The following is a 22295-nucleotide window of genomic DNA, read 5'->3' as shown; positions in this document are numbered from 1 at the left end:
TGTGTGAAAAAGAATAACCTACAAAAAGATGCTGAGGTTTAAATGTGAGCTCAGTCAGGGCCAGGCTACAAAGGGCCAGCGCACCTGAAGCCTCCCGGGGTTCGGTGAGTAACATCGTGGCCACAGCAAACTGAAAGTATCCCGACTAACTTTTGCTCTAATGCTTATGTCTGTCCAAAGGAAAACAATTAGCTAAATGTATCACTATCCAAGCTCCTTCACTTTCTGACTTCATGCGGCATCCTGACCCTTTTTTCCTGGCTACCTCTGTCTCATCCAAAGGCCAGGTGAACAGATGCACACCGGTGGGCAGGGAACGTCAACACATGCAAAGGCAGGAAGAAGATAGAGTCGATACACAGATCCAAACTGCTAAAAGAGCCAGGCCCCCGACCCTTTACCTCAGTACATTTTACCTTATCTCCTCCGATTGAAGAACTGACCTACATTCACCAAGATGTGGGCTTTCTCATCAGCTCTCAAAGGGGACTGGACCACATCCCACTTACCTTCCTGACTGCAGCTGCACTGGGGCCATTGCCTTCTGGTTATGAATAGTCACTCAAACTAGGGAGACAGGTGTTTGTTTTATGGTGCTACACAGACATTTCCCAGAAATGAGAATATGCTACAGTGAGCATTACCCCCCAGGGAGCTTTTGTTTTTACCCAATTTCTTTCTGCAGGAATTTGAAATTTCAACAATGTAAACAATCCCTTTTATACATGGTCTGTATTCTTCCAACTGCAAGCCATCTGCAATATAATTCGACTGCCACTTCCACTCTCTTACTGTCATTTGAGTGATAAATCGTAACCACCAGGGTATATATTTTCATCTCAGCCAGTGGAATTACTGTAGACTTTGTGATTAGCAGAGGCAAAACTAGGTTGTGGAAACATACTGCAACTGAACAAAACCATTAATTAAGCCCAGTTTTTTAATATAGGGTAGAAAACAATACCAGTAGGAGGAAGCATAACCCAACAGACAGGGCTGGTAAGCCTTGTAATTTCAGTGCTGTCTGTGACTCTGCATCCCCAGAAATGAAAAACTTATGTTCTCTGTGTCGATTTCCTCGTTAATTAGATGAGAAAAACTATACTTAGCTTTCCAACACAGATGCTGTTAACAACTCCATAAAGGATACAAATGATGCATAGTCTAGGGAAGAAAAATTATTCAGAAGAGGGACATTTATCACTTAACTTGGGGAGCGTGGGAGAAAAGGAAAGAAAACAAATAAAAGAAATAAGCCTTTGTGGGAAGAGAGCCTGCCTCATCTCCTGCTGCAGAAAGAAGCGAGGAGTAAACCACATATGCCCCTGGGAGCTCTGGAGGTCTTGCAGGGAGACACTCTGGAGGGCTGCGCCAGGACAGCACCCACTACTGTTTCAAGCCATCTTGTATGTCAATCAGCATTGCAAACTGGGGGCGGGGGGTGAGCATGCACAAATCACACAATGTCATGCAAGTAGATGTCTCTCTACCTCCTGGGATCATGAGGGACAGAGCACTGGCAGAAAGGGACTTTGTGACTTTCCCCGAGATTTTCTTTTTCTCTGTGCTTTCTAATCGCTGCCGAGCCACGTGAGAAGTGGGTTCACTGGAGGGCTTTGAGGAATTATCTGTACTGTCCACACACTCGCTTCGTCCATTTATCTGATCCAAGTGCTCTGAAAAACTGCCAACTGTACAAAGAAGAAGGGATAAACATGTTCAGGAAAATCTGGGATAGGAGAGGTGGGGAGAGGGAGAGAGAGAGAGAGAGAGGGAGAGAGAGAGAGAGAGAGAGAGAGAGAGAGAGAGAGAGAGAGAGAGAAGGACAAACGCTGGGAAACAGACGCCCATGTGGTTCATGAGTCCATGTGGTGTCAGGCAAACATGAAAATCATGTGACTGGTTTGAGAAAAGTGGCGCGGAGGAGGAAGAATGAAAGAGGTTTCCGTTCAGATTTCGTTCTACTTGTACACAAGTCCACTAACTCTCAATTGACTCCATTTAACTAGGAGATTACTTTTTAGAATCTTTTACAACCCTAGTAGAGACAACTCTTCCCCCCGACCCCACCACGAAAGGCCATGAACCAAACATCAGCTCATGAACCGCACAACGCCCACCGTATGGTATGACCATCCTATGACACAATGATCATCATTAGCAGTGCTGTTAATATTGGTTTTTTGCTATGTGGACATCATTTAGTCACTTCGTGGACATTTATGCCCATTGTCACCTCCTACCATCTTTCTAGGCCACACCTCACACCTAGGCTCAGGTTTGTAACTTATGGAAAAGTGCCTAAAGTGTCGCCTTTGTCTTCCCACACCTGCTTTCACTCTGAGTTCCTTGTAAATTTCACAGGACAAGACAAAGGGTATGCTTCACTGTGGTACCCAATGGTTCCCTACATCTTCTTGCCTTTAGACTAGACAGTGCCAAATGCCGATCTGCCCTGAAGTTACTGGAAGTGAAAAGATTTGTCCCCCTCTAAGCCAGCCATCACACCTCCTTTATTTTTAATTTTATTAATCCTCAGTATACACTGGAGAGTTTTTTTTTTTTTTTAAGTTAAAAAATTAGGACTTCCCTCAGCAGAGGAACATAAGAGAACACGTAACCACGTAGGAGGAGGCAGAAATGGAAAATCACTGATACCAGTGTGGTAATTGCACACGCCCAGAGTAAAGAAAGTTCTTTACTCTTGTCAGAAGTGACATGTTGAAAAAAGCCAAGTGACCATCCCTTTTGGTTTCTCCTATTCTTTCTTTCACAGGCTATCAGTTTTCTGGGTTTTTTTTTTTTCTTTCTTTTTTTAATCACTGATAATACATCTTTGTCCAGAAAAAAACAACGCTTATCTTCTTTTTCCTTCTAAATGCTATATTATAAGGCCCCTGTGCTTTAAAAATCATCAACACTATCACCACATTAAGATATACAATCCACACAGAGAATTTAATACCATTATAAATGATCCTTTGAAAGGCCAACCAGCACATTTTAAAGTGCTGACCATGACATTCTTTGCCTAGAGAAGAGGCTTAATCAGACTTAACTGACATTTCTGTTACAGTGCTATATACACATCATTCGATTGCACGGCAGGTTTGGTCCTAGTTCACAGAGGTGGCACAGACCCACAGGTGGGGTCCAAGCTGAGGGAAGGCTTGGACTTGGGACAGTGGGCTTGGGCACAGCACAGCTCATGGCCACCTACTGTGCTGTAGGTACAGGGTAAGATTCACAAACTTCCACGTGACACCCACCTGACCTACTAAGGAAGACGATCTTAAGGCAAATATCAACAACCTTTCTACTTCTATATGCCAAATTCAGTCCCACATAACAGCATATCTACTCTATTCACTCTAAATGAAGAAATCAACTGCTGAGGGACTTGACAAAAACTGCTTCACAAATCAAAAAAATCTTATCTCAAAAAACGTTTAGTTTACTTTGGGGTAAGTTACACACTCCCTTCTCCTTTCTAATTTGGCTTGGATAGGATCACGGACAAGCATAAACTGAAAAGTGGAATCTCTTCACAATGAATAATTTGTTGGATGCGTTCAAGCACTACACCTAAAACTTCAAGACTTACTTTTCACTGATTCAAGTACATTGTAGTCAGGAAAAGAGAGACAGGTATAAAGCTGCACTTCCCTAAATGCCAGAGTGTGAATATTCAATGTTCTCTTTTATCATCCCTCCCTCTTGCCTCCGCCATTTCGTCCCGCCATCTCATCTCATAGCACTGTATATAAACGTGTGTTTCCTTTCTGCCACTGGTAGATAATGTCACCTTAATGTTCTGTAAATGTCAAGGATTCTTTCTTTTTGATGGTGAAGCAATATAAAAATCAACAAATTTAATTTTACTACAGTCACGGTTTTCAGATTCCCTAATTACCCTTGGCTGTGAGCAAATCAGCTCATCTCTCTATTCTGTACGGCCCCCAAGGTCTTTGATTAGTTTTAGCGTGTGTATGGGGGAGACAGAGAGAAAGGTGGTTTGAATCTATTAATCATAATGCATAGCAGGATACAGACAGATTGTTTTTTCAATTGTGAAAGTAATCAATCAAATGCTTAGACACCATTCCCCTCCCTTTACCTCCTACCTTTCTGGTAGTGAGCAGGCAGAGGAGACCAAGAGGTCATAAACAATTCATCATATTAAGAATAAATGTGAAGTAGAGGTAACTCTATTCAGAGTAAATAATAACTAAGAAACAGATGAGAACTTAGGAACCAGAAATATCTACATTTGATCTGATTACCAAGATGAACTAAAAATGGTCAGCCATCTTAGACTACTAGCTTGTTTCTACACTACTTCTCCCCTGCTGTGCTCTTGGCTCTCTGATTCAGGACAAGTGGAAGTATCCTGCATGGAAACAGAACTGAGGTGAAGAGAGAGAAGGAAAAAACCCAATAGCCTTCTTCCCCATGATCAACTGTAAGCTCATGTGACGCTACACAGGACCAGACTTTAGTGAGGCGGAAATAAACCCAGCCTGTAAAATTGGTGATTTTGAAATGATTCAAAACAAGATGAAAACATGACACCACGAATATTCAGTAAGTTAAAAAAATGTTCGTGAAAATTCTTGGAATCATTCATGGTTATCAATATAGCATACTGGTTATGGCTTAATGAAAACATTTATCATAGCAACCTTAATCCATATCCATGTTTTTATTTTTTAAGCATAAATACACATTGCTCTGTAGAAGGACATGCTGTGCATAAAATTTTTAGACACCGAATAATATTTGAAATGCACTTCAAGGACTTGCTCTGAGGGAGGCACAAGGCCGATCATCTAATGAGGACACCTCCGTGATTAAAGGCCCCAAGTACCCATGATACAGTAAGCATTTTAAAAACCTGTGGAGATACTGCTCCTGGTGGCAGGAAGGTTTACTTCACATAAAAATGACACCATAAAGTGCTCCCTATAGGAAAGGCCCAAGCCCCACTCTGTCTCACACACCCAAAGATGTCTTAGGGTTATTTGCGTCAGTTATCCAGAGGCTGGGAAGGCAGCTTGTGTGCAGTGGAGTTCTTTCATAGGCGCACGAGACACTGATTTGAACTGTGTCAGTATTCCTGACTCCCCTCTCCCCGCTCCATCCGTGAACCTCACAGAATAAGCATCTGTTTTTTTTTCCCCCCTTAAAGAAACTTTATATCCAAGTTACTTTTGAAGTAAAACGCTTCAAAAGTATAGATCGAGGTATGAGGTATTTTTTTGTTTACCGTCATATATACAAGATGTTTGCCCACCTAATTTCTTGCTTGTCTTCTTTTTTTATACGTCCCTGAGATTCTCATCAGCCTCTGTTTCTAGCCAGCTATGCAAACAGAATAAGCATCTTGCTGCACTGAGGGTCTCACGTGCAGACTGCTTGGTTATTGGGTATAAGTGGTCCCATGACAAAAACCAACTCCTCCAAAGAAACAACCACCCGTCTCAACAGCAGAAGGAAAACTGGCTTACACGGCACCTTATGGGTGGTGATTTACGACACTGTTGAGGGTAAGTTTGACCATTTGACTGTTTGATAGGGTCGCTTACTTGTAACTTTGAGTTAGATGCAACTCCACAAGGCACGCCTTTGTACCCACAACAGAGAACATGCTCCCTTACTGTGTTCTGACAGCCATCAAAGGACGCCACTGAAACCCAGCAGAGGATGTGAAGGCTCCAGGTGAAGCAAGAAGGACGTGCTGTACAGCCATGCACTAAGGAGGGGTCTGAGACATCTGATCTCAGTTCTGAGGAGCCCATCGCCCAAGCTCAAGGAGTGGGGCCATGGAGGGAGTCTAGTGGCACAAAATGCCCGTCATCGCTGCCTGGCTGGGCCAGGCCGGGGACTCCGAGCACCAGCAGTCACTTCTCAATGTGGTGGGTGATGCCTGGACGGCAGGGCCGCGCCCAGGGCCTTACCTGACAAGGTGGAGCTGCTGATGGTGCTGGCCGGAGTGCTGACCTCGGGCTCCTCCAGAGCACTGTCTGCAGGGGGCGGGGCTGGCTTTTCCCGCTGCTCATGCAGCTCTCTGGGGTGGGGGGCAGCCTCATCTTGTTCTGCCTCTGCTGAAATAGCCAGTTTGGGAAGCAGGCCAGAACCGACTTTATGTCTGTTGCTTTCAGTATCCGAAGAGTTGGATGTGGATAACTGTTGCCTTCATTAAAAACAAAAACAAAGTCATGCATCTATACATGCTATGAAACTGTGTTCAAGGTGAGTTTTGGAAGAAACCAGGTAAAAATGGAACTGAGGTAGCCTAACCAAGACATGTCGAGGGCAGTGATTCTTACAGTGTGGTGCCCAGACCAACAGAATCAGCATCCGAGGGAACTTGGTAGAAATGCACATTCTCAGCCCCTATCCCAGATCTCCTGGGTCAGCAATCTTCTTGTACAGGCCCCTCCAGAAGATTCGGATGCACACTCACGTTTAAGAGCCACTGTCCTAGTAGCTGCTGTTCATGATACTTGTTAACAAGAATTTCACATACAATAAAGGTGTTAAAAAAATAAAATAAAATAAAATAAAATAAAAAAAAGAATTTCACATACATTTCAGAATACTCTGAACTCCAGCTTAATGTTTCCGTGGACGGCAAAGCTGTGCTTTTGGTTTTGTCCCCAGGGTCTTCCTTTTCTTCTCCTGGATTCTGAGTACCTCGATCTATACTGTTGAAAACCTGCAAGGCAAATAGTCAGTGCTTATTAATACCTTCTTGAAAGGGATTGTCAGAATAAAAAAAACCAAACAAATCCTGGCAGAACAACCTGAGACTATGACTGAAGTTTGAACTGGGACTGTGTATTCAAAAGGTACTTTCCAATGCTGTTTACTTGAGTCCTGAGGTGAGCGGTCAATGTACAATTTTTTTCCTTTTGGAGTGGGGAGCTATGAATTCATCACCCTCTCACCGTCTCTCACTATGGACTTTGTATCTGCAAACAAAATCCATAGATGCATTGCAGTTTCTAGGCCCGGGATCGATGCACATGTTAGATTACTTTTTAACCGTGAAGTCAATCAGAAAAAGAAAATCACAGAGAAAAAAATTGAATGGCCCCCAGTCAGGGGCGGGAGGGAGAAAAATGAATTGGAATCGAGGGCGAAGAGAAGAATAAATGACCTGTTTCGAAACATGTTGGGGGGAGATGCAGTGCGTTAGGAGTCAGAGGTACTTACTTGTTTGGCTTATAAATCTCACATACAGACAGGCAGCTTCATATGTTGGTACCAGGATTTCTGAAGGGGATCATAGCTTAGGCAAACTGAGATCTCTGCTGTACCACAGGGAAGATGGAAGCTAAAATAGGGAGCTGAGAGCCCAGCCCAGGAAGCGCTCACTACTGCCCAACCCAGTCACTTGTTGCTCTCATGGGAATGGACCTTAGACCTCCTATAATCTCCTGGGATTTGGAGGAAGGTGGCTAAAGAACAGGGGACCGTGGGCAGGGAACAGTTTAGGAGCTGGCTTTGATGGGCCAGAGAACAAGTACTGGGAAACCCCACACTCTGTGTTATCAAAGCTTCTGTCCCGGCTCTGGGCCAGACCTGCACCTTCCCTCCAGGGAAATCCCTACCTCTCCATGTCCTTCCTATAAATGGGGAGGGCAGTGCTGGCCAATTTGCAGATGCACCCCGGGCAGTCACTCAGAAAAAGATACGGAACACTTTAAAATCACTCAGTGCTAGAGAAAAGCTACACAATAATCATGCAAGATGCCATGGCAACAGAAAATACATCGCTACTGAAAATAGCAAAAGGAAGGCAGGATGCCCTCTAGGTTCATTTCTATCTTCCTAGGGCCCTGCCCCCCCATCTCAGGACTAGCAGGTGTGTCTTCGTTTTGTTTGTCTTTTAAATCTTACCACTACCAGTGAAAAAGCATCTTTCTCCAATGTGGATTTTATCTTCTACCATTTCCAAAATTCTAGCTTGGCTTCCTACTGCCCCTTTAATATAATAACTTACACTTTCTATCATCGGTTAAGAGACTTTCTCATTCCGCAATCAACTGTCCCCAAGTGTCTGGGCTTATGTCAAGGACCAAGCTTTCTCCTTTGTGTTGTATTCCATGGGATACTAGAAGAGGGCTCTGCAAACAATGAGCTCAACGTTCTTCACTATAAGATGAAAGAAATGGAAGGATGCCTCCAAGGCCCGGCAGCGCTGAGCTAGACCACAGTATGTAAATGGTATCAGGTACTCCAATAATGACTATTAAAGCAAGTCTCTGCCTCAAAGAAAAAAGATACTGATCTTTGGATCATGAAACAGAGAAATATACCCCAGCAGGGCGGTAGGGACTCTGGATTATCAAGATGGTGGGGTCATTACCCACCCCCCGAAAAAAATCTCAAGCCCCAAAACACTGCATGGGGTTTTTACAATTCTGTGCAGCTGTTTAAGGCACCAACTACCTGGCCAGTAGGAGATTCTCCCAGAGACCTTCTACGTTTATGCCATATTTTACTTACTTTAGAAAACCTATGTGAACATGAGGAAAACTGCCTTATTTCCACAGTAAAGTCTTCGTCATTTGTGTCATCTTCTTCCTCAGTCTCCATATGATGGTACTTCTCTGACCGCGCTGCAGGGAAATGTTTGGAAACAGTTCCAATTATTCAGATTTTCAGCTTTTAATTTAGCTATTTTAATTATGAGTCCTTATATCAAAGCAGCATTATGTTTCAGAACCCATGCGTTCAAGACTGGAAGGTACTACCAAAAGTAGAGCTGATTTTCTACAAAGGCCAAATCATGTTTTATGTCAGATAACGCACGTACTATCAAAATAACTCGTGTCATCTTCGGATTCCAGTTGGGGAATGAATTCTGCCTTCTGTCTCAGCAAACTGTTCCAGTCTAAGGAACGGAAGAATCGATGCTGTTTGACTTCATACGCACCACCTTGAGGTAGGGAGTGGAGGGGAAGGACACAGGGAAACATGTTAAATGATCCTCCCAGCAAAGGTAAGAATCAGTTTCAAAGAACAACCAAAAAAAAAAAGAAAAACAAAAAAAAGTTCTATCAAGAGAGAACTAAAGAAGTCAGAGAAATCTTTTTCATTCTACAACCAAAACCTCCAAAAATTCTTCCATAATTTATCAGCAGGAGATTTGATTTTGCTAACAGCAGTTGCTATGGCACAGTTTTTCTTTGCTAATTCTTCCATGGCTTCCTCTATTTTTCAAAGGTTAATGTGGCCACTTAAAATCCCATTGTGATGAACCTGGGGACGTGGACACACACTGGCCCAAAGCAGACTTGCTCATTACAAACCCCCAAAAAACCTAAGAAGGTGCAAAATGTGTTCACAGCAATATTCCCTCTGGAGGTAAGGTTTTAATAAAGATGAATTTTCCCTAAACAGTATATAACGGTTAACATTTGATTTTATTGGATTGCTCATTAACACTGGTAGGAATTATATTCTGTGGACTACAGATTCTTAAGTAAGAATACTACTCAACCATAATAAGAAATGAAATTGAGTTATCTGTAGTGAGGTTGATGGACCTAGAGACTGTCATACAGAGTGAAATAAGTCAGAAAGAGAAAAACAAATACCGTATGCTAACACATATATATGGAATCTAAAAAAAAAAACAAAAAAAGGTTCTGAAGAACCTAGGGGCAGGACAGGAATAAAGACGCAGACAGAGAATGGACTGGAGGACACGGGGAGGGGGAAGGGTAAACTGGGACGAAGTGAGAGAGTGGCATGGACATATATACGCTACCAAATGTAAAATAGATAGCTAGTGGGAAGCAGCCGCATAGCACAGGGAGAGCAGCTCAGTGCTTTGTGACTACCTAGAGGGGTGGGATAGGGAGGGTAGGAGGGATACACAAGAGGGAGGGGATATGGGGATATATGTATATGTATAGCTGACTCACTTTGTTATACAGCAGAAACTAACACACCATTGTAAAGCAATTATACTCCAATAAAGGTGTTAAAAATAAATAAATTAAAATAAATTAAAGAAAGGAGAAAAAGAAAAAGAAGCTGGCAAACCTGTTTGATAGATTTATAATGCATGTGATGAACATCAATCACAATCCCTACGTTTTAGGCTTCTTTTTGCCAAGTTAGCATTACAGCACAGTTCAGTGAAACAATATTTTTAATTCAGTTCGTGATTTTAAAGAGAGATTTTGCAAGGGCAGGCCCCATCAAAATATTACACTATCCCTCATGTAAAGAGAAGAAGGTACACATTTTATTAAATCCCAGCATGAAAATCAGACCCCCGCCCTGCCACCAACATGCACACTATTGATGGGGGAGATAAGGAAGAATCAATCTTCAAACAATTCCAGAAAGAGAGATTTCTTGCAAGACTAGGGCCAGGGTCTAATCAGCCTCCCTACCAGGAGATGCCCCTCGATGTGTGTTGCAAATGCCTCTTTAATACACTCATGCTTCTCGCCCTGTCCTCAGTGGGGTACAAAAGGAATAGGATGAGAAATTGAATCTGAATGAAAAATGGGCTTGGATCTTGGGGCTGGGGAACTGTCTGTAAAAGGACATGGCTCTGTCCCCACTGGACCCCTTGAGCACCAGGGGCAGGCTGGCTAGAGCTCTAAACCCAGCCAGGGGAAACCGGTGTTCCGAAGGCAATGGAACAGAGAGAAAGAAACAAAGTGGAAAAATCACCCCCCAAAAGGGAGAATGGGTTCTTCACAAAGCATTTGATCAGCATCTTCATATAGAATTCCAGCCAGGCTTTTTCCGTGTTTACAGCACAATACTCAAGTCTGATGTTGATCCCAACAGCAATAGCATTAGCACCTGTGATTTGAGGGACAACTCTGACTAGTATTACACTAGATGCTAGAGGAAATTGCTTCTTTTAATTAAACCACTGAAAGTAACCCCACGGAGTAGGTATTGTCAACTCCGTTTTTGGATGGGGAAAGTAAATAAGCAGTAAAGCATACTGGGCCAAGATTACTAGGTGAGTAAGGGTTAGAGGGGCTGAGCTGAGGTCTGTCTAAAAACACCCAGGTCCATCCTCAGTGCCACAGCGCCACAGGCCATACAAGGGGGAGGCATGTTTCAGTTTGGATTCTACCCTGCCATCTTTCTCGCGTCAGTTTACAAATGGATTCTCGACTGCCGATCCTGGGGGACACAGCCAAACAGCCAATTCCCCAGCACCTCTGCCCAGTCCAACCCCAGTCTCCATGTATCCTGGTTCTCTTCTATCCCAATCAACATCCTCAAACACAGCTGCCAGGGACATTTTCTTCCAGTGATCTTTTCCTGGAGAAGTTAAAAGGGCTTAAATATTTATCTATCCAACTCCCTCACTGTGCCAGTGACACTGAGGTCCAAAGAGTCAAGCCCTACTTAGTGGCCCACCATGCACTATCCAGCGATGACTATGACTTCAGCTGCCACAGCAAAGGACAGCTCTGACACGCCCAGGTCATTCAACTTTACCCAGAAAAGCACAGTTCTCTAGACCCAAAGGCTCGAAAGACACTTCCAGACAATATCTGGAGTTTTTGCTCCCTGACCTGCTAACCTTTGAGACCCACCCACGTCGGTGAGAGCATTCGCTTCCTCTTTGTGATGAGTGCCAAATGGGTCCTCCCCAAGGAGCCCCAGCCCACTGGTGACCCAGTGCACAGCTCTCACCCTTTGGCCTTTGTGCCCCACTGAGAAGCAGTTGCTTCTCACTGGGTCATGTTTCTCATGCACTTTTGGAGAGATGGGGAGCAAAAGAATGAAATGGACACACTGGGGAAAAATTAACTCTGGGCTAAACCGTTGGTATGATATAGATGATGGCTTTACGAGCCAAATACAAATCATCAGACACAGGAACTCATGCAAATGTCAGCTCTCACTGTAAGAATTCACCAGGAAGGGAAGGGAAAGTGACTATTTCTTGAGCTCCTACTATGCACCAGGTTAATGTACCAGATACCTTCATAAACATGCCTGCACTCAATCCTCACAATAATCCCTCAAGGTGTGTAACATGCCCATTTCCATAGATTAGGAAACTGAGACTCCGGGCAATAAAGAAAAGACTCACAACCTCCCAGCTGGCTCATGCGTGGGAGTCAGTCACATCTGAGCAGCTCTCAAGTCCAGTGAACCTGGCTGCCACTCAACACTCTGCAAGTTCAACAGTCGAGTTCAAGTACGACAAGGTCCCAAATTGCAAGTTATGCTTTGGCACTAATGTTCTCCTTTGAGTTTTCCCCTCCCTTCATAGACGCTTCTTAAACATCCATTATGTTCTTCACACTCCTTTTCTCAGTCTCTCTAGTCTCTTGGGCAAATGCGCACTTGCACATTTTCACGGTGCATTATTTTGCCCGCTAAATATGCATTAAATCCAAAATGCTGTCATTGGAAGCAGCATGGCAAGCCTGCGAGATTCTCAGCCTCATTCTCCGGGCCCTACTGGGACCTGTCACGTTGGACCTGCCTGTTTGACAAGCTCTCCTTGACAATGCTAAGAGCTTGGGCAGGGTCTTTTAAATGTCTCTTTTGAGCTTCTGCTAGAAGATTTGTTTCTCAATCTGTCAAACCCTGAAAAGACCAAAAGCAGCGGTCAAGCAGAAAATGTGCAGAGATAACTTGCACCGTATAATCTATAAACATGGATGTACTGACCACCATCATAGCCCTGTCTTGTTAAGTAAAGCCGAATCAAGTGTCCACATATTCTTAAAGAGGACGGAAATGGGCAGAATACTAAGGAGGAAAACTCTCCAAAGTGACACACGAACACTGAAGGGAACTCTTTAGGGGGTGTGCTGATTCCAATATATTTTTAGCCCTACCTTAGGACAACACTCCCCTGGGACAGCTCATTAGGATATACAAATAGATGCTTGTACTGTTGTAGGACAATCTTAAAACGCCACTGTTTCTCATATTTGGCTCAAGTGAGTAAAATCATCCCTCAAAACTCTGCCCCACACAGAGCCTTGACACCCATTCTTGGACAGCTACTCTTATCGCTTGAGCTATAAAGCAAATCTAACTGCAGGTCACAGATGGTGGGAAATAACCAGTTTGCTAGTCACTTCAGACAAAAGGAAAACCAAACAGGGCGACAAGAAATATAAAGGATTCTGTTCAAAGAGTTCAGTCAGCCCAAAAGTAGGGGCCACCACCACAATTTCTAAATCTCATATGTCCAAAGGGGAAAGCAAGAGATTATATACACAGAAAAATAAAAATGATAATACCGCAGCAGTGTCACATCTGGTCCTAAGAGCCAGAGTCGATGATCTTTTATCCTCACAAAAATCCTGGGACATAGTGCTACTATCAGCTCCATTTTATAGATGAGGAAGTAAGGCACACAAGGGAAAACAACCTGCTCATGGTCACACAGCTGAGATTTAAACTCAGGCAATCTGACTCTGGAGTTTATCCCTTTAAGTCCCATTATATTGCCTTTCCTAGTTAAAGGCCCACTCATCCACTGAAAAAGGCAAAAAACACACGGTATTCCAGTATGAAACTCAAAGCAGTTTTGCCAACTGAGTCCTGAGTTTAAAACTTCTTGGGAATTCCCTAGCAGTCCAGTGGTTAGGATATGAGCTTTCACTGTTGTGGACCCGGGTCCGATCCCTCATTGGGGAACTGACAGACCACAAGCTGCATGGCACGGCCAAAAAAAAAACCAAACCCAAAACTTCTTGGATTCTCTAATGCAGGGTCTTTAAGAGTTTTCTGTCGAGCCAGAAAGTCAATGTTTTAGGCCTTGTGGGCCATGCAGTTGTTCATGACTATTCGACTCTGCCAGAGTAGCATGAAGGCAGCCATAGACAGTATGTGACTGAACAGCATCGCTGTGTTTCAATAAAACTTTATTTACAAAATAAAGGTTGGGCCCAGGGGTTTTAATGCATCATCATAACCTCTAGGTAGCACAGCATTCCATACTTAAGCAAGAACTGAGCTCTCCAACTGGGGAAGCTGTGAGCAAAAGTGGAGAACAATATAAGATATATATTTGGAGCTGTTGCAAATGATTTTGGCCTTGGAAAAACCGGGTGAGAGAAAGATCTCGTCAGTATTTTCTGATCTTTCTAGCAAAACCAGGTAGAATGAAACAGCTCAGAGTAAACAACCCATCAAGTCAACAATTTTCACTGATGAAAATTTTTATCGATACAGGTACGTGTGTGGTGTGTGTTGTATGTGTGTGTGCATGCGTGTATGTTATATGTGTTTATTATTTAGTCTCATCTAGATAAATTCACATACTGGGGTTGGCTAGAACTCTGTACTGGGATCTCTGTCTATTCAGAATATAAGGAAGAAAAGGAAAAAGAGCTGGCAAAAACAAAAAACTGGAGGCAGAACAGTCCGGAAAAATAATCAGCAAGAAATAAACCTACTATCTCCTTAATCTTGAAAGTCAATGTTGTTTAATCCTCTTTCTTGGGCCATGGTGCTGATCAACCCCAGGCACTCATTTCCAATAATCAGTTCAAGTCCTGATAACCTGTTTCAAAGCCAGCAGATAGTAACTGCTGGGTCAGATCCTTCTAGGAATATATATATTTTACAACCCCAAACAAACAAACCAAAAAACCTCCACATCCCTAATCCTCTGTTTCAAATTGTTAAGATCCATGCTTTTCAGGACAGAAGAGTTACATGTGCCCCCGAGGTTTTCTTCCAGAGAAAGAAATCAGTTTATTTACTGAAACAAATTAAGAATAATTTCTGCTTTGCAAAAAAGAAGAAAAACAACAACAAAAGAAGACAAACAACAGCCACCAACCCTCTTAGCGTACATACTACTCTGAATCAGGAAAAAAAAATCCAAAATATTATTGTTATAACATATTGTAGTCATATTCTACATCAACCAACAGATGTTTCCTATGAAAAAAACAAACAAAACAAAAACACAAACCTCTGAGTGCTCCACATTGACATTATTTCCTGCATATTAGCAAAATTAAGACGTATGTGCTCTAACCTGTTCCCAGTCTCTCCAGGGGATTCTGCCTGAGAAGCAAGGTAATCAGATCCTGGGCATCAGGTGGTGGCGCCTCATCCTTTTCAGGCCAGTTGATCTCATCTAAGAGGAAGAAAAGTAGTTTACGACTTCACTGCTGAAAGGCTGGTCCACATCCCAACAGCGTGGACATCACCCGGGAGTTTGTTAGAAATGCAGAATTTCAGGCCCCACCCCAGACCTGCTGACTCAGAATCTGCATTTTTAAGAAGACCTTCAGTTGATTCCGAGGCCCAGTCAAGTCTGAGAAGCACTGTTGCACAAGATGTGAATAGCACAGCTGTCAACAAGGCAGGGAGAGAACACTTCAATGAGCAGTACCTCTCATCTGCCTTTTAGATTCACTTTTCTTTGGTAGAACTGGGTCACTACTAATTGGTCCTCTAGTTATTAAGAGGGCTCAATATAGCGGAAACTCTGAACTTCTGTGTTTTAGGCGATCGCCCATCCAGGGATCATGGGGAGTCAGGGTTTCTCTTCTACCATCATCCTCAACTGAGAACCTGGCCACAGCCCCAGGGTTCTTCAGGTCCAAGAAGCAAAAAATAATTTTGTAAAAATAACCATTTCCAGAGACAAAGGAAAGGTCAAAATGCTAAGACTGAAGAAGAAGAAAAAGAAGAAAAAAAAAACGCCAAGGAATTGTAGGAATGGAAGTACTTAAAATCTGTCATAAATATTAGAATGTTCTACATTCTAAAGGAGTTTGCCTGAAGATAGGTGTGCATGCTTGTGTGCATGGGAATGCAATAAAAACATGGGTTATTTCTGCATGTGCTTGCCTCTAGCTTCCTCTGCTGCAGTTCAAATCTGATTTGGAAAATAGAACGTGAATATGCATCTGAGCCATAAGGCATCGACAGAACAAAGCCAGCATTTGCTGCTTGTGTTAATTAAACAGTTGATTCCTTTTGCCATTCATCCTTGATATATCAGAAAACAGCCTAGTTATAAATCCATAACGAGCTCAGATATTGTATAAAAGGGTTATACACTGCGGGCAACTCACAAATCTACTTTGTTAAAGTTTACAAATATGCCTGGCTCGCAAAATCAATGATGGAAAATAATGCTGTGATTAAGAGGCTCCTCATACCAAAAGGAATGGTCCCCCTATTTCCACTGTTGGACACTCTAAGCGCAGTCCAGAATGGACCACAGGTAGGTGATGAAGATGTGACTGATGACTGACAAACTTTGAGGAGGAGAGGCCTTTTTGATCTCTGCTCCAGGGAAATTTATAAAAACAGCAGGTAGGGTAGTAATAAAGCCTATTTAATTATCATTTAGTTTTGCCACAAGCCACACAACAATAGTTAGGGTCAGCTTGCAGGTTAAGATCTAAAGGTTACTGAATTTAAATGAAAGATGAACAGCTGTTAAGAAATAACATTACACCATAACAACTACCAATGAAATCATTAACAATCTGTGGATTAAATTTGCTTCCTCCCCATTCTCATTATTTATTATTTGGTAGACATTTGTTTTAGGGTTTATTACATTTTTGTTAATTTCTTCACTGTGCCAATAGCCATTTTTCCCATTTGTGTAAATGTTACCCATGTTAACCTCTTCTTCCCTGGTGCAACTTTCCCACTATGGAAAAGAAGACTGGACAGCCGTGAAATCATTTGCAAATCCCACGCCAATTTCTTTTGCAGAAAAAGTACACCATAAAAATTGGTCACATTGCTAGTACATTTCCAAATTCCATGTTAACAAAACTTCCCCAGATCAATTCCCAACACAAATTGCTCTCTTGAGATTGTGAAAGTCAGTTATGTGCTATGATGAGTGAGTTCTTTTAATTTGTTGGCCAAACCCTTTGATAAAGGTTAACTGTTTAGTAAAAACAGTGATACTCCCCAGAATTACATTAAAAAGCTGCTTCCCAACAGCGGCTTAGAGATAACTGCTGACAATATTTACCACTGATGACTTGTCCAAATAGCTCTTCTGGAGTGTCCCCAAAGAATGGCACGCATCCAACCAGAAATTCATAGAGGATAATCCCCATGGCCCACCAGTCTACCGGCTTCCCATAGCCCTGCCTCAGAATCACTTCTGGTGCAATGTATTCAGGTGTGCCACAGACCTAAAAGATGATTGCAATATCAGAATAATTAGAATATTAGACATGAATTAAAATGAGCAAGATGGCTAAATATCAATTATTTTGCCTAGAGTGCACCTGCTCAACCACATGGAACCACATGGACAAAGAATTTAAGAACAGTGATTCTAAGTCGGTATCTATCATACCAAAAGCAACGAATTACTTAAAATACCAAAAAAAGCAAAGTTTAAAATGCTGCTCTAACGTGAAACTGTGTGTAATGTCTAATTTCAAATTTGAGTAGTTTTACTTACTTTACAAAAACATTTGTAATCCTTGGATTTAAAATAATACTGCATTTTTTTGTCTGTCACTATCAGAGAGAGTTTTAGTATTTATATGACTGAAATATATTCACATCCTGGTTACTTCATAAAAGCCTGACAGTTGAGATGTGTTCACCTTAAGTAACTGTACAATGAACAGATTGTGGGCACATGGTAATGAGGCATGCTTAAAGGGAAATGGGCCATGGCTTGGATTTTGGCACCTGTGATTGTACAACGCATCATGAGTTTCATGAGGACTCTACTGAGACTCCCGAATTCCTTACGAAAACAGTTTTTCCATTTGTCTCTCTCACACTCTCACTTGTGTAGAGTTAGATCGTTTGTCTTACTAATAGACCATAATGTCGAGGGAGGAATGTGGAGGGACCGACATTTCAAAGAGGCCCAGGGAGAAAAATGGAAGCAATTTGCGCTTTATCAAACGTAAGGCTTATATAGACATCTAAAGCCCCAGCACTAATGTCAAGATGGCCTAGGCGAGCTGATTCTGAATTCCACTGTCAACACTGCACTTTGTATTTCTCTCTGGAGCCAAACAGCACGCAAGCTTACCTGTTTGTCCAGGAACTCTCGAGCATCCTTCTCAATATGACCCTCATAAAGATTGGTAGTCATGCTCATTAGCCCCACCTTGGATAATCCAAAATCTGTCAGCTTTATGTGCCCCATGGAGGTGACCAGCAAACTGTGAAGCAGAAGGACATATATCACAACACTCACTTTGAAGCTCATTTTTTGTTTTTACTTTTCTCCCTCCCACTGTGAATTGATAAGACTATGTAATATATAGGTATCAATCTTATCACAAAACCCAGACGGCAAAGAGATGAGGTCACACAAAGATGTTAAATATGTGTATCTGGCGGCTGAGAGTAATCCACAAGGGGAGGCCAGAGACCGGGCTCAGCCCATCTTCCTTGGAGATGTCACATACAGCATCATTTACAACTTGAAGCTCTCAGAAAAATTCAAGTATGGAACTCTGACACCTTTCCATTTCCAGAATAAGAAAAGAGCTGAGAAAGGGCTACTGATAATCCCACGTCACACGTCAGTAACTAACATAAGCAACCAATCCGTGATTCAGATGAGACAAAAGATAAAGAACTTGGAAGAAAAATGTAGCATTGTTTCAGATTTCAACTTCTGGCTTGAACTTAAGTGTCTACTCACTAAGCACAAGACCTACATGTCTTATACATGCAAAGAATTCACATTTGAAAGCTTTATGAATTTACGGTTAATTTTTTTTTCACTTTAAGTGGCAAAGAAATTTTTAATTATTTAAAAAATTAAAGGAGTAGAGGAGTTAAAAAAAATAAAGCTATTGGAAGGATGCATGCCAAAATTCTAATAGCTGTCTTCGTTTGGGAATGTTGTGAATGAAGTTTTTTCTTTTTGTACTTCCCAAATTTTCTGTAATGAGCGTAAGTTAATTTTATAAAATTTTGGCACACTTAAAAGCTCTACATATTAATAAGAACTACTTCTAGAGGTGTCTCAGATTAGTGGAGAAAGCACGGAACATTTAATAAATGGTGTCAAGATGAATACCTAGTCATTTGGGGAAAGATAGTCTATCTGTATCTCAAATCAGACACCAAAATGAACTCCACATAGACTAAAAATTAAATAAAAAACGAAATTGTGAATAAAATAGAATAGAATATCAAGGATATCATCTTGGGGGAGAAAAAATTATCTAAGTATCATTCTAAACGCCGAAACTATCCAGAAAACAACTCATAGCATTCTATGTACCTATTATTTACATAATAAAAAAAACTAAAAATAAATTAACTAACCCTGGCTTAATACTCTTTTTTGTTTGTTTGTTTCTTATAAGCTGCTATTGTAAACACCATAGCCTTTAAAAAGATTATACAAAAATCATCATGTATACTGCTAAAAATAACTCATTTTGGAACATTATGGGAGAATTTAAAAATGTACAAAGCAGCATTAAAAGAAAACATTTTTATAGACATAAACACTTTTGTATTGTGTGGAAAAAAAAGACATATTTCATCAGTGTACATACTTGTCTGGTTTCAAATCCCTATGTACAATTCCATAATTATGTAGATATTCCAAGGCCAGGACTGTCTCAGCAAAGTACATCCTGGCCATATCAACAGGGAGAGGACCCATGTTCTTCATTAAGGTAGCACAGTCACCTCCTATAAAACACAAGAAAAAGACTTAGCAGGTATAGTATCAGCTGGGATTAAAGACCGCCAGTTTAGACTGCAGAATTTCCAAGTAGAATGGTCTCTATCCATAGACATAGTCGATCGTGTTCGTAAGTGGAGACTGTGTTAAGTAATCATGTTTCTACTTATGATGTGGTGTGGAGAAAATATAGACTTTTATTTAAGAAGCGCTGCTCATGAGAGAGCAGATTTGGCCTGAAGTGAAACTAAATGTTGAAGAACTGATGGTGTGTGTTAGGAACAGCATGATGATTTAAAATAAACCATTTTAAAACATGGATTCTGGAATCAGGCTGCCTGAGTTCAAATTCCGGCTCTGACTCTTACAGGTGGGGACATCTTAGGCAAGCTGGTCTTGGTTCTTTCAGCTGTAATATCAGGATATGAACAGTGTCATCCCTTTTATTGTGAGGATTAAATGAGGTAATCTGTGTAAAGAATTCAGGATGCTGTCAACACATATTAAACATGTGATAAACGTTAATTATTGTTGTTAAAATCACCATAACAAAAGTTAATAAAGCAAAGTACTGGTGTGGTGAAAAGAACAATGGGTGGAAATCAGGCAAGTTATGTTTTTGTCCTGTATCTACCACTAAATATCTAGTGAAACCCCTTCTTGGGTTTCAGTTCATTCATCTGCAAAATGAAAACGATATTTAACAGTTCGTTAAGTTACAAGTTTTGGGATTCTGTTCAAACAATCACAAGGGCTTAAATTAGATGCTTTGAAAATTGTTTTGGAGACTAGGATTGACATATATACACTAATATGTATAAAAGAGATAACTAATAAGAACCTGCTGTATAAAAAAATAAATAAACTAAAATTTTTTAAAAAAAGAAAATTGTTTTGGCCCTTGCTTATCTATTCATTTTATTAGCTTTATTTATGTCAGTAAGTCATGGCTATGGAAACACTCAAAAATTTCATGTAAAGTTGACGGACATAAGATTACTTGGAACATTTAAAAGGTAGACCACAAACTTCCAAAAGAAAAAAGGTTAGTTTTTTAAAATTAAACTATAGTTGATTTATAATATTGTGTTAGTTTCAGGTATACAGTTTCAGACTCTTTCCTGTTATAGGTTATTACAAGATACTGAATATAGCTCCATGTGCTGTACACTAAATCCTTGCTGTTTATCTATTTTATACATAGTGGTGTCTATCTGTCAATCCCATAGTCCTAATTTATACCCCCCCTTTCCCCTTTATAACCATAAGTTTGGTTTCTGTGTCTGTGAATCTATTTCTCTTTTGTAAATAAGTTGATTTATCTTATTTTTTTAGATTATAAGTTAGATTTTCTTGAATGTATCTTTCTCCTAACTCACCATTAATTTCGTACCATACACCAAAAAGGATATATTTTTAATATTTTCCTTAAGAAGATCCATTGTAATGAATGTTTTTATGATATGTGATAAAGATAAGTAGGAAAAATCCCATCACCTATATTCTAACTTTAATGACCAATTGAGAGGAGGTGCTTAGGATGAAAAGCCATTAAAAAGGGAAAACAACCTTTTTCCAAATAGCACTAATTTTCCCTTTGTTATAGTAGAGCTGGCCCTTTACAAGCAATTATGGGAAGATAATGACTGGGAAGACAGCCATCTAATTGCCTGGCCTTGGTTCCTACGTGGATACAACTATTGTATGGCACAAGTACAGAAAGCGTCAGCTGCACAAATGAGCCAGTGGTTTCTGGGTACAGGTGTCATGTTCTCTGTGTCAGAGTGACTCACCTTCGACATATTCCATGACCATGCACAAGTGGCGCCTGGTCTCAAAGGAGCAATACATGCTGACAACAAAAGGGTTTTCTGCAAAAGTCAGGATATCCCGTTCCACAAAGGCCTGCTGGATCTGGTTTCGGAGGATGAGGTTCTGTTTATTAATCTTCTTCATGGCAAACCTCTGCCGCGATTCCTTATGCCGAACAAAATAGACTGCCCTGAAAAGGAGCACAAGAGTTGGGGTTCAAAGGAAGAGGGGATGTTTCTGGGTACAGTACATCACTTTTTTTTTTTTTTTACATTCACGTGATAGCCGGGATTCAGCCCACATAAGCTATGCTGGCAACTACAAACATTCCATTCCAGGCCAAAGCCCTTTGGCTAATTGATTTTTTAAAAAAATTCTTTCAATAAAAGTTACAGGTCACACATAAGGCAAATTCATTTCACTGAAGAAAATGGACAGTCTCCAGAGTGAGCTACTTTCCAATAGCTAGCTGTTGTTTTCAGTTTTTCTATAACAGAACAAAATCCGATATATAAGTTAAAACAGGAAAACAATGAACAAAAAAAGTACATACATATTCTGAGCGAGATCCTTTCTAGCATTAGATATCTATTAGGCATTTTTTCACAACTGACTAAAGCAATAATTTTCTATATGATACTCATGGGATCTACAAAAAGGGACCATAGACTATAGCTTCTTAAAGTAGCTGACTTCCAACTTGAGAGTAATTTACTTCCCATGAACTTTCTAGATAAATAAGAAGTATGTAATAGGTCATATGAGGCTGCCCTCCCTGTTACAAAGAGTAGCATATTTCTTCATTACAGACCTCGGCATGAGTTACACCTATGCCTGTTTCAACAGGAAATGC

At 41.1% G+C, this 22295-nt stretch overlaps 1 protein-coding gene across 15 annotated transcripts in view; it reads right to left on the bottom strand.

The window, feature by feature from the left end:
* The window catches only part of MAST4 (microtubule associated serine/threonine kinase family member 4), a 569622-nt gene that overhangs the window by 23703 nt on the left and 523624 nt on the right, over positions 1-22295 (bottom strand). For 12 of the 15 annotated variants that reach the window (XM_089908940.1, XM_089908926.1, XM_089908927.1 and 9 more), the window contains 10 exons: positions 21424-21632; positions 19500-19638; positions 18011-18143; positions 16982-17147; positions 15011-15112; positions 8825-8947; positions 8515-8627; positions 6591-6718; positions 5958-6193; positions 1491-1691 (listed from right to left, as the gene is read on the bottom strand). In XM_089908940.1, coding sequence (XP_089765066.1) covers positions 1491-1691; positions 5958-6193; positions 6591-6718; positions 8515-8627; positions 8825-8947; positions 15011-15112; positions 16982-17147; positions 18011-18143; positions 19500-19638; positions 21424-21632 — 1550 coding nt within the window. The remainder of the gene's footprint in view (positions 1-1490; positions 1692-5957; positions 6194-6590; positions 6719-8514; positions 8628-8824; positions 8948-15010; positions 15113-16981; positions 17148-18010; positions 18144-19499; positions 19639-21423; positions 21633-22295) is intronic. The other 3 variants (XM_089908928.1, XM_089908929.1, XM_089908938.1) reach the window with 1 other exon arrangement.

The sequence above is a fragment of the Delphinapterus leucas genome, chromosome 3 (genome assembly GCF_059928025.1).
Source record: "Delphinapterus leucas isolate spDelLeu-1000000601 "Yukka" chromosome 3, BTC_Dleu_Yukka2, whole genome shotgun sequence".
In the NCBI taxonomy this organism is placed as follows: domain Eukaryota; kingdom Metazoa; phylum Chordata; class Mammalia; order Artiodactyla; family Monodontidae; genus Delphinapterus; species Delphinapterus leucas.
This window is presented reverse-complemented; position numbering and strand designations above follow the sequence as displayed.